This window comes from Cibotium barometz, chromosome 64 (assembly GCF_041138505.1).
Source record: "Cibotium barometz isolate CiBa-2024 chromosome 64, ASM4113850v1, whole genome shotgun sequence".
NCBI lineage: Eukaryota > Viridiplantae > Streptophyta > Polypodiopsida > Cyatheales > Cibotiaceae > Cibotium > Cibotium barometz.
The window spans coordinates 26,151,387-26,163,536 of NC_141109.1; the positions used below are offsets into that span (position 1 = coordinate 26,151,387).

The 12,150-nt window shown below is 42.2% G+C and overlaps 2 protein-coding genes across 2 annotated transcripts; both read left to right on the forward strand.

Moving 5' to 3' along the window:
* The first annotated feature begins 3,307 nt into the window (after positions 1 to 3,307).
* LOC147603466 (uncharacterized) lies at positions 3,308 to 5,413 on the forward strand. The gene is made up of 2 exons (XM_086796965.1): positions 3,308 to 3,535; positions 3,851 to 5,413. Exons 1-2 carry the CDS (start codon positions 3,308 to 3,310, stop codon positions 5,411 to 5,413), a joined length of 1,791 nt encoding a protein of 596 aa, XP_086653091.1.
* Positions 5,414 to 6,366: 953 nt separating this feature from the next.
* LOC147603467 (putative E3 ubiquitin-protein ligase ATL45) lies at positions 6,367 to 7,296 on the forward strand. Its single transcript, XM_086796881.1, has one exon. It carries the CDS (start codon positions 6,550 to 6,552, stop codon positions 7,153 to 7,155), a length of 606 nt encoding a protein of 201 aa, XP_086653007.1. The 5' UTR covers positions 6,367 to 6,549; the 3' UTR covers positions 7,156 to 7,296.
* The last annotated feature ends 4,854 nt before the right edge of the window (positions 7,297 to 12,150 follow it).

Consider the following 12,150-nt stretch of genomic DNA (forward strand, 5'->3'; position numbering starts at 1 on the left):
ATGTTTATTTTCAATTAAAAATCTTAAAGAACATAAAAAGACGAGCTTGAGATTAGCTTGATGCTTGTGATGCTTGTGGAGAGACAAGAAGAGGGTATACTTGTGAAGGGAGATGAGGGGGAAGAGGGAGAAGTGGTGAGGTCATATGAGAAGAAGGGCTTGTGAGAAGATCTTGATAGCAAGGGTAAGAGGAGACTAGGGCAAGGTGTAAGAGCATGCCATAATAGGCAAGATTTGAGCTCTAAGGAGGAGATATTTGATAGAGAATAGGCGATGCACCGTGCCAGAAGGGGGTATCCTATTTTTTCACAAAACACAGCTATACACATGGCTATGACCATGGCCACCATAGCTGCATCCATAGCCAGGCTATGCAGCTATATCAATATGGTTACGAACATGGGTATAGTCATGCCCATAAATGCATATTGGGGAAAAAAATTGGGCCCTTGTTTTTATAGATTCTAGAGCAGTTTTTTACTCAAGGAATGTATTGGTTATGCACATTTGCATTGTGCATGTTGGTTTACAAGTGTCCACCATGCATAGATGACTGCCTTCTTCTTCCGATGAGAGGAAGACACGCCAAACATTAGAAGTCAACATGAGTGGTTGTGTTAAAAGATTCCATGTCCATGTGAGAGGTGCAAGGGAGGATTCATATTACGACTATGAGGATACGCTAGTTGTTGGTCTTCCCTTTGACCCATGAAGATTCGGGGGGGCTAGCCTCAACAATGGTCTTTCATATTTTCCATTTGATCCAGGTGGCTCGAGGACCATTCTTTTAGAGTTTGGATGGTTCAGATTTCCCTTTGATCCACGCAGTTGCATGGTCAGATTCATCATGGAATGGGACTCTGTTATCCTTTCCATTTGACACTGGAGGTCATACAGCTCCTTGGTTTCACATTGACACTTAGTCATGGTTTTGGCTTTTGTGTATATTAGCCTTTTGTGTCTTTTGAGCATGACCAACGTTCGATTTTGAGGACGAGATCATTGTAGGAGGGGATGATTTGTAACAAAGCTATTTTTCACTAGCGCATGTACACATTGGGATTGTGGCACATAGGCTTTGGGTATGGGCTAGTGTGTGGACATACTTTAGGGTTGGTGGCTATATAAGTCACGTAGTAGGCATCTAGTATACCCTTCTATGACTTTTGATATATTATACACTTGACTTTTTGGAGCTTATGCCCAGGCTTTCATGGATAATTCATGACAAGCTTTCCATGTCTAGGTGCTACTCCCTATGATGATAAGTGGGACATGTATGTACTCCATGATAATGAGTGAAATCCATGGATCCATTCATTGCATTCAAAATATTACTTTAATATATTAACTTCTAGAATTATTTTGAAAAGTCTTTCTTTTACCTTTCAATATGAGTCCTAAATAAGTATTAACAATGATCTTTTTATTGGAGTGCCAAATTGAAAGTAAGAACTCCATATGTAAAAATAATAAGGATATCTAGTAAACTACTCGAGTAATGTGAATGTAAAATGTTTAGAAGGCTTAGTGAGGTTTTGTGCAGGACGTTGATTAAGTTAACTACTGTAGATGGAAGATATTGTTCATTGCAACTAAAACGAATAGCATTACTTTTTGTACTCCTTGTCTATGGGAAGTCCTAATAATGTGACTCATGGAATACAAAAATCTTTACATCTTTATCAAATTAACTATGCATTGGATTCCATAATTGTGTTTTCTTTTACCCTAAAATAGCTTTACCATTTGAGGCAATAGTCCATGGTCTTTTAAACACTTGAACGTTACATGTCATGGTAAAGCTACTCTAGGAAAACTAGGGGCAGTGTTCGGGAAAAAATAGGTTCGACTTAGCCTAAAGCCGGCTCAAATTGAATACGAGCCGGCTCAAAAAAATTTGAGAAGGAAAAGCTTCCTTCTCGTTTTTTTTTTGAGAAGGAATATGGCCGATTCATTATAAAAGGAGAAGGATTTTAATTTTTACAATATATAATTTATAAATAATATAAATAAATTGGGCGCCCGCGGCCGGCTGATTATTACGATTATGGTCATGCCACATGGTGGCAATGGGCATCATGCATGGTGCAGACTCTGGGCGGGTGGCCGCTGGAGTCTGGACTCTGGACAGGTCACAGTGTGGACGTCAAAAATTAAAATACATATGATATTATGCTGCATGTGCACACTGCATGTTACGCACAGTGCCATGCAAACATTTTACTATTTTAGGCTTTAGCTCAAGCCTCGGCGAGTCGACCCTCAAGGCTCAACTGCCATTGGCCATTGGCATGCATCCTTATCTGCCATTGGCCTGCTGCATGCATCCTTATCTGCACTGTGCAGACTCCACGGCGGCCCTTGAGCCTGAGGCTTGAGGCCCGTTACTATATTCTGGCAGCCTGCATGGCACATGCACAGTGCACTCTCGAGTCTCGACTCTCACCGTTCACCTGTGCAGTTCCAACTTCCTCCGACGGTCGACCTCGGACCTCCCACTCCCGAGTCCCAGGCTCCCTGACTCCTGAGTCCTGAGGCTTGCCGGCGTGCCGCTTGAGCCTTGAGCAATGAGGGCCTGAGCCTTGAGCCCTCAACTTTCAGGTTACTGTTTCAACTTTCAAGGCGAACGTCGAATTTCAAATCCAGCGGCGGTCAAGTTTCAACCTCCAGGCCGAACTGCGAAGTTCGAACGGCGAACTGTAGACTGTAAGTGTAGTCTGTGAAACCAGTTTGTAACTTTGTTATATGTTTTCTGCGGCCTGCCTTGCACGCAGCCACCGGCCATCGTAGCTCCAGCGGGGCGTCTAGCCTCCAGCCCGCCTCTGCTTGCTTAACTCTGCTGTTGCCTCGGCCATCATAGCTCCAGGCTCCCCTCTCGAGTTTGCTGTTGCGCCTGTTGTCGAAAACGGCCTGCAGGCTGCACCACGATCTCCTTCTAAGTTCTTGGTGAGGAGTTCATTAAGGTAATAAGCCTATATAGTATAAGGTCTCTCTGTGGATATGTTCCAACTTCCGATGCATGCTTGTAAGTTGTAAGAGAGAGAGAGAGAGAGAGGTACTGTGATGTTCTTTGTGAAGTTGTGTGTCTGAGCAGTGAACTGTGAAAGTTGAAACTCTCTCAGAAAATTAAGGCAGCCGTATTGGGTGCTGGCAACTGAAGATTTTGGGTTTTTCGCCATACCAACTCGAACCAGAGAGCATGCAGAAGAAAGTAAAGACTAGTAAGAGGCAAGGAAGCCTTCTTAAATGGGTTCAAGGTAATCCTAAAGCTCCACGTAATAAAGAAAAAATTACTTTCGCAAGTATGTCATCTCATATTGCAGAAAAAGTAGACCTCTCTACTCTATCTCCTGAGGAAAGGGTAGAGGAGGCAAGAAGACAAGGTCGACGAGATCTTTTCCAAGCAGAGTGGTTGGAAGACTTCAAGTGGCTCGAGTACAATAAGGAGGAGGCAAGGTTGTATTGTAAGTTTTGTAAAAAGTATCCACATCACCATAGTGCATATTCATTGAGTGGATCAATCAACTTCAAGGTAAGTAATCTCAAAGCTCATTGCAGTACTGAATGTCATAGGCTTGCTATGCAAGCATGTTTTATGGAGGGAAAGGAAAGCATACAAAGTAGCATTAAAAAAGTGAAAGAGTTGAAAGATGAAGCTTTGTTGACATTGTTTAAATCTGCATATTTCATAGCTAAGAGAAATGAATCCTTTGCACTTTTCCCACACTTGATATCTCACATGCAAGATTGTGGTGTCCCATACACTACAAGCTTGTATAATGATGATAAAGCTTGTGCGGAAATGGTCTATTGTATTGCTAATTATTTGATGCATGATACGTTAAAGAAAGTTGCTAAGAGTCCATGGTTTGGGGTGCTTGTTGATGAATCCACCGATATTTCCACTCATGGTCATATGGTTATCTACTTTTCTTATGTAGAATCTGAGTGCATACCAAAAGTCTCTTTCTATGGGATTGTGCGCGTGAGTGATGGAACTTCAAAAAGTTTGTTTGACACTTTGATTGCTGAACTCAAGAAGTGCAAGTTGGACCTATCCAAACTAATTGCGTTTGGATATGATGGATGCTCCACCATGACAGGTAAGGAAAATGGACTTTCAACTCTTCTAAAGAAAAATGTCAATCCTTTTCTTACATCAATTCATTGTGTAGCACATAGAACTGCACTTGCCGTCTCTAATGTAGCTAAGAGTAATGACACTTGTAAAAGGATAGATAAACTTGTCAACAGTTTAGCTACTTTTTACAATGCGAGCTCTAAGCGCAAAGAAGCACTACGTGATTTGCAAGAGGATTTGGCTTGTCCCATTTTGAAGTTACAACATACTTATGATATTCGATGGTTAAGTCGATATAATGCTTTGAAATCTATTTGTAGATCATTTGATGCTATCTTGGCTGAGGTAAGAGAGAAAAACTCTCATCTCCACAATGACATTGCAGAGTTTGAGTTTATTTATTGCTTATTTTTCTTGGCGGATATACTCAAAGGTTTGGCTTCCTTAAGTAAAATGTTTCAAAAAGATCATGTTGATGTAACCACAATCAATGGTCTAGTTGACAATGAGATTGATCGTATCAAACAATACTACATGGAAGAACCACAACCCGATTGCAATGCTTTTACACATGGAGTAGGAGGCTTTGAAATTTTGCCAGAATATGGATCCGAAAAAGGTCACCTCTTTTCTCTTCGTGAATCACTTCATGGTAATGTTTTCTTTGATGAGTCAATAAAACGCGATATTTATGGTGAAGATTTAAAGAGAGCTTTAGAATTTCAAACCTCTTTTTCTTCTTCTATCATTGCCAACTTGCAAACAAGGTTTGAAGATAATTCCATACTTAGCAACATGAAGATCCTTGTTCCTGCACAACATCCACTCTTGGAGCGACCGTTGAAAGCATATGGCATCGAAGAAGTTACGAAGTTAGTGTCATTTTATGGTAAGGATCATGTACTAGGTATGTTTGAATTTAAAGCATTGGTTGATGGTGATGAGTTAAAAAAAGAGTTTAGAACTTTCAAAAATCAAGCTCCAAAAGACTTTGTCCGATATAGCCTAGTAGAAGTTGCTTCTTCAATAGCCAGCAATGCTTCATGGAGAGCGATATATCCCAATTTACTAACGCTTTGTCAAGTTGCATTAGTTCAATGTTGTAGCATTGCAGTGTGCGAAAGAGGCTTTAGTGCGAGAACCATGATCAAGTCTCGCCTTCGAAATAGGCTTGAGACTAAAAGTCTTGATGCTCTTATGAAGATTGCTATTGAAGGGCCAGAAAAATTGTGTGAGGAAGAGCTTCTAGAATGCATTGAGATTTGGAGTGCAAAGGCTCATCGACATCTTTTTACTTCAGAAGGTATTTGTTCACTTATTGTTCAATAGTGATTTCTTTTATTGTTTTTTGAAACAATTATTATCCATGACTAACACTTTTATGAAGAGGGAAAAAGAGGAGTAGATAGACTACTCCTCTTTTTCCCAAGGGAGCTTGGTGTAGCCATGTAAAATGGCGAAGGGGTTCAAATCCCCTACTCTCTCTTAGGTTGGAGACGGCGAAATTTCTTTGTTTGCGAGACATGCTTTTGGAGGTGATTACCTTGCATGCTACTATTGAACTTTACTCATTTGATATGAAACTATCATGAATAGAATATCTATTTGCTTGTTTATTATTTACAGATATTTCATGCAAGTATAGAAGCATTCGGTGTTCAAGATTTTAGAGGATTGGAATTTGGGTGGATGCTTTAAACTTATGTTGATTCCAGAATCCAAATGTGACTCAAGTTAAAAGGTATGATTCTTGAAACATTTACAACACTTAAATTATTTTTTTAAAGGTTCATGTTTTGGGTTTGTTATTGCTTTCAAGAGAAGCATTTTCCATCTACTAGTCTCCAATTAGTTTGGTTAGCAAATCTTTCTACTTGTTTTCTAGCAAAGTATAAATTTGTAGTATGTAAAACTTGTTCAAATTTTACCCAAGAAGGTCTTTGGCCGGCTCGTGTAGATATGAAGAGGATATGAATTGCTCATTTTTTTCGAAACCGGTTCACTCATTAGAGAGGAGGATTTCAACATAGCTCAATTTTTTAAATTTCCCGAACACTGACTAGGGGTCATTTGCCATTTTCACTCATCTTTTCTTGGAGCACCTCCTTGAATTGACCTTGATTGACTCTCCTCACTCAGGTGACACACACACGCGTACACGTACTTAGCACGCAACTGCTGGGAGGAGCGCTCTCCAGCCGTTTGTTACGTAGTGATAGGGCATTTCACTTTAAAAATATAATAGGTACATATGCCACTCAGTCGCTACAGGAGGATGGAATGGAAGCAGGGGAGGACGAATGTTCTCGAAATTTTACATTAAAAAAATGTTATGTGGAGCGGTGTCGAAGTGAGACGATCTGTAAGGCTGATCTCCTAGGGCGAGTGGCATGTGATTTTGTCTATATAAAAGGCCGAAGGCCGATACATAGATAGTGGAGAGACAGAGAGAGAGAGGGAGGGGTATGGAAGCCCAGCGAATATTATCCCGTGCTAATACAGCCATGGCACCTCCCTCAGCTTTGCCAAGTGCTGCTCTATTCAATCCCGACGAGCAAACACGGCCGGGTAGCAGGCTTGCCTATACGATTATAGTAACCGCAACATTGCTCGCGGTGCTTATTTGTTCTATCTGCATGCAGTTGCTCATCCGCTGGGCTGTTGGACGCTGGTGTTTCCAAACCCGCAGCCGGCTGCACGAACTGGCTGAGCTAGCTGCCGCCCGCAGGACAAACACGGGCATGAACAAGAGCCACGTGGAAGCCTTACCTACCACGCTCTATGGAGGCAAAGCTGAGGTGGCACAAGCTCGACTGGATGCCAGCTCCTCTCAATGCCCTATCTGCCTGGGGAACTTCGCAGATGGGGAGAGCATCCGACTACTGCCCAACTGCCAGCATAGCTTCCACGTCGGCTGCATCGACCCTTGGCTCTCTAGGCACTCGTCCTGCCCTACCTGCAGAGGCAACCTCATGGACGCCATGTCAGCCGAGGACCTTTCCACGCAAGGCCAAGTGAAAGTGCACATCGTTATCGCACCAGGAGTCGTCCCTCTCTCCCACGCACACTAACGTGAAGAGGGGAGGAGCGACGCTACAGGCAACAAACTCTAGTATAGCTCTTCTCAGCACTTTCGTCGTTCTTGAACGCTCGGCAGTACCACTGTTGTAAGAATTTTGAAAAGCCGAGCGTATATAGTCTTAAAATTTACACCTTGTCGGTGGTATGCTGCTGCTGTGGAAATAGCTTACCTTTTCTGGCCGACTTGCTATGTTGGCTCCTTATTCAATGCTTTGGGTCGGTTAGAATGCAAATCTTCACTTTTGTGGAGGTTTGAGGGCTACTGTTCCTGCTCTTCCTTTGAGAGGATTGGCTCTTACTCAGACGTTCACTAGATTTCGTGCATGGTTTTTGGAATACGCAAGATATTTTGTCTTGGCTTTCAAAGCCAAATTCAGTATCTTCTTCTTCTTTAACCTTTTCTTCTCTTTCCAAAATTATGGAACTTACACATATCTCCCCCTCTCTCTCACCAAAGCAAGCCACTTCCACTTACAGATAAAATTGTTCCCTTTGGATCGGCTAGAATGCAAATCTTTACTTTTATGGAGGTTTGAGGGCTGCCGCTCCTACTCTTTCTTCGAAAGGATTGGCTCTCTAGATGTCATACATGGTTTTTGGCATGCCTTTAGAAGACTTGGTGATGTATTGGAGCTTTTTATAACTCAAGACTTGTCTTAGCTTTCAAAGCCTTTGCGAGTCTAAGTCTTGTGTTGAAAGTTTGTCCAAGCTTTATTTGAAACTTAAAATTAATCAAAAAAACAAATCTAGGATCTTCTTATTCTTTACATTTTGTTGTTCATTTACTCTCTCTCTCTTTCTCTCTCTATATATATACACACACACACACATACATACATATATATATATATACATACATACATACATACACACACACACATATATATATAACCAAAGAAAACCACTCGTAGAGAGATTGTTCCTTGGTTTAACACAAGAATCCACTCACACATACACACACAAGGTGTACCACATCACAACATGTCATCCTCAATTTGTAGCTGCCACATATCAAAAGATTGGAGTGAGACAATAAACAACTACAAAACATTTAAACACAAGATAAAGTATTTGATTTGAAGTAACAAGATCATACCTTCTCATTTTCATGAGCAACAAGAAGTTTATCTTTCCAAAGATTTTATTCCTCTCCCCTCCAGTCCAGCCTCTTCTTTAAGCTTTTCCTTGTATAATGCTGAGAGATTCATAGCTTCCTGTGTGAGTTGGAAGGCAACTTCATCTGGCTCTTGAAACTTTTCAGCCTCTTTGAAACAAATAGTAAGGGCCTCTGCAGGATCAAAAGTTGTTTCCAAAGCCAGTAGTGAATGGTCATCCTCTATGCCAACATCCTTGTTAAGCCTTGAAGCCTCGGCAATAAGGGAAATGGCATAGTCCTCCCTCAAATTGAACACACACTCTATATCATGGAGGAAAACATAATCTTTACCACCAATCAAGACACCTGGAAGCATGGGCACTACATAGTTGCTGCTCTGAACATCAAAATCTTCAACTGGCTGTGCTGCCCTAAGAGTTTTAGTCCTCAGTTGAACAAGGTCAAGAGCAGCCACTTGCAGCCCCTCTGAAAAGATGCAGGGGGGAAGAGAGCTTGAGCTCTTGCAAGCACACACACACACTCACAAAACCCTAATAGAGAACACACAAGGTGAGAGGCTGAAAATCTTCTTCTTCTCTACTCAACACTCTACACCATATACAAGATAAGAGTACACATAATATGAAAGGTACTCAACCAATACATACACAGGTTCTCTATAGTGTGAACCCGACTAAATGAGCTGGCGCTATAACTATGCCAGTCTCTAGAATGGCTGTCACACACCCTGTCATCCCACTGGCCGCATATCTCCCATGATCTCACCAACCATGCCAGTGGTGTAAGTGTGGGGCCTATCCCCCAGGCGGGTCATCAGTGGCCACCGCCTCACTAGACGAGCTCGATATCTCAACACTCTCCCTCGAGCTTAACTCCATCTCATGTACACCAAGCGAAACCCTGAATCTGCGGAGCTTCTCTGTACCCAATGCTTTGGTGAAGATGTCAGCTACCTGATCCTCTGTGCTGACATAAACAAGGTCAAGATCTCCTGCCAAGACCTTCTCTCTGACGAAGTGGTAGTGGACCTCTATATGCTTCGTACGAGCATGAAATACTGGGTTCCTGGCCAACTGTATACTGCTAATGTTGTCACAGAGAATGACAACTTTTCTATCCACTGATAGACCCAAATCTGCAAGTAGCTTTCTCAACCAAGCTACCTCACATGCTGCCATAGCAGCTCCTCTGTACTCGGCCTCTGTAGTACTGGATAGAGCAACTGTAGGTTGCTTCCTGCTGCTCCAAGTCACAGTAGCACTCCCCAAAGAAAACATAAAGCCACTGGTAGATCTTCTATCTGAGATACTACCAGCCCAATCAGCATCTGTGTACCCATGTACACATATCTCTGTCCCAGTCTCATAGAATAGTCCACAATGCAAAGTAGACCTCACATACCTCAGTATGCGTCTCACTGCATCCAAATGCAGTTTTCGTGGAACCTGCATAAACTGAATCACCAACCCAACAGCATAGCTCAAATCTGGTCTGGTGATCGTCATGTAGATCAAACTTCCTACTATACATCTGTACATAGTAGGATCCTCCAAGATCTCTCTAGAATCTGCACTCAACTTGCCATTCTGATCCAATGGCACAGAAATAGGCTTACAGCCTGTCATACCATACTTGGACAACATGTCCAAGCCATACTGTCTCTACAGTAATCCAATACCATGTGGTGACCTAATCACCTCCATGCCCAAGAAGTATCTGAGCTCCCCCAGATCCTTCATCTCAAACTTCTGTCTTAGCAAGATCTTTACATCAAAGATCTCTACATCATGGTCTCCCGTAATGATCAAGTCATCTACATAGATGACAACAAGCACAACCCCTCTATCACCATGCCTCACATACAATGAGAAATCTGCATTGGCTACATGAAAGCCAATAGTGACAAGATATTCAGAAATCTTGTCAGACCATGCTCTTGGTGCTTGCTTTAAGCCATACAAGGCTTTCTTCAACCTGCAAACATGCTCGGGGTGACCTACATCCTCATAACCAGGTGGCTGCAACATATACACCTCTTCTTGCAAATCCCCATGCAAGAATGCATTCTTTACATGCATTCTTTACATCCATCTGATGTAAAGACCATTGCTTTGACGCAGCCACAACTCTCACCATTGCCATCTTGGCAACTGAGCTGAAAGTTTCCTCATAATCAATCCCATATGTCTATGCATATCCTTTGGCTACCAATCTAGCCTTGTACCTGTTTATGCTTCCATCACTGTTATGTTTAACTTTGTACACCCACTTGCATCCAATGGCTTTCTTGCCTTCAGGCAATCGCACTAAATCCCAGGTTTCATTTCCATATAGTGCATCCATCTCCTCATCCATAGCTTTCTCCCAACACACATTTCCAACAGCCTCATCAATGCATGTGGGCTCTACAACCTGCACAACCTTTGCCATATATGCATAGTGATGTGCCACATAACCATCATATGTAAATCTCTGCACAGGGTTCTTCACTCTCCCTGATCTTCGCAGCTTTTCATTCATGGCTTCCATAGCCTTCTTTACACCAGGTGTTCTCATAGCTGGGATCCCAAGCTCCTCATCAAGGCTCATATCTGAGCCACTATCAACATGAGAATGCCCTGCAGAAATGTCAGGCATACCAAGGGGCTCAACCACTTTCTCTTTTTCTTTACGTGATGTAGTAATCACATTTGCAAGACTGGTATTATGATGCAGCCTGCCACTCCATGGTCTATCAACAGACCCACTAGATGAGGACTCTCCTGGTCCACTCAAAGACTGTGATTGCGGACCTGCATTCTGTGCAACCACACTTCCACTCACATCAGCCCCAACAGCTTCTTTTCCAGTAGCATACCAGCTGCTCATCTCATCAAAGACAACATCCATGCTTACCCTCAACTTACGTGTAGCAGGGTTATAACACCTGTATCCCTTTTGCTCAAGGGAGTATCCAATAAACACACATTTTTCAGCTTTTGGATCCAGCTTAGTTCTCAGCTCATCTGGCACATGCACATATGCAATGCATCCAAAGACTTTCAGATGAGACAAATCTGGTTTTCTACTAGTAAACCTCTCCTCTAGAGTTACATCATGTATGGCTGCAATTGGAGTCTTGTTCATGATGTATACTGCTGTAGAAACAGCCTCAACCCAATAGCTATGCGGCATATTCTTCTCTTCCATCAATGCTCGCGCAATCTCAGCAATGTGCTTGTTTTTTCGCTCAGCAACTCCATTTTGCTGTGGAGTGTATCTGCATGTGAACTGTCTCCGAATACCATTCTTCTTCAAAAATTCAGAGAACTCATTGGAGAAGTACTCTCCCCCTCCATCTGACCTTAGGCACTTTACATATTTTCCTGTTTGCTTTTCAACCAAAACTCTGAAATTTTGAAAGTGAGTGAACACCTCACTCTTCTCCTTCATGAAATATACCCACACTTTCCTTGTGTGGTCATCAATGAAAGTCACATAATACCTGCAGCCTCCCATAGATATGGTCTTCGTAGGACCCTATACATCTGAATGCACAACATCTAGTGCATTTCTGCTCACATATCTGTTACGTGGAAACACATGCTTTGTTTGCTTCCCAAATTGGCATGCTTCATATATTTTTTGCATACCTTCCACTTTAAATTTTGGCAGCCCTGTCACAATTCCTTTTGTCTGCATAGACTTCAATCTCTGCACATTTACATGTCCAATCCTTTAATGCCAAATGTCTGTGTCTGCAATAATTCCTGAACCATTTGCAAACATCGCAGCACTCATTTCAGGCATGTCTACATTCAACGTAAACATTCTGCCCACTTTGTTACCTTTTGCAACCAATCTGCACTTGTCTTTGAAATCTTCAACA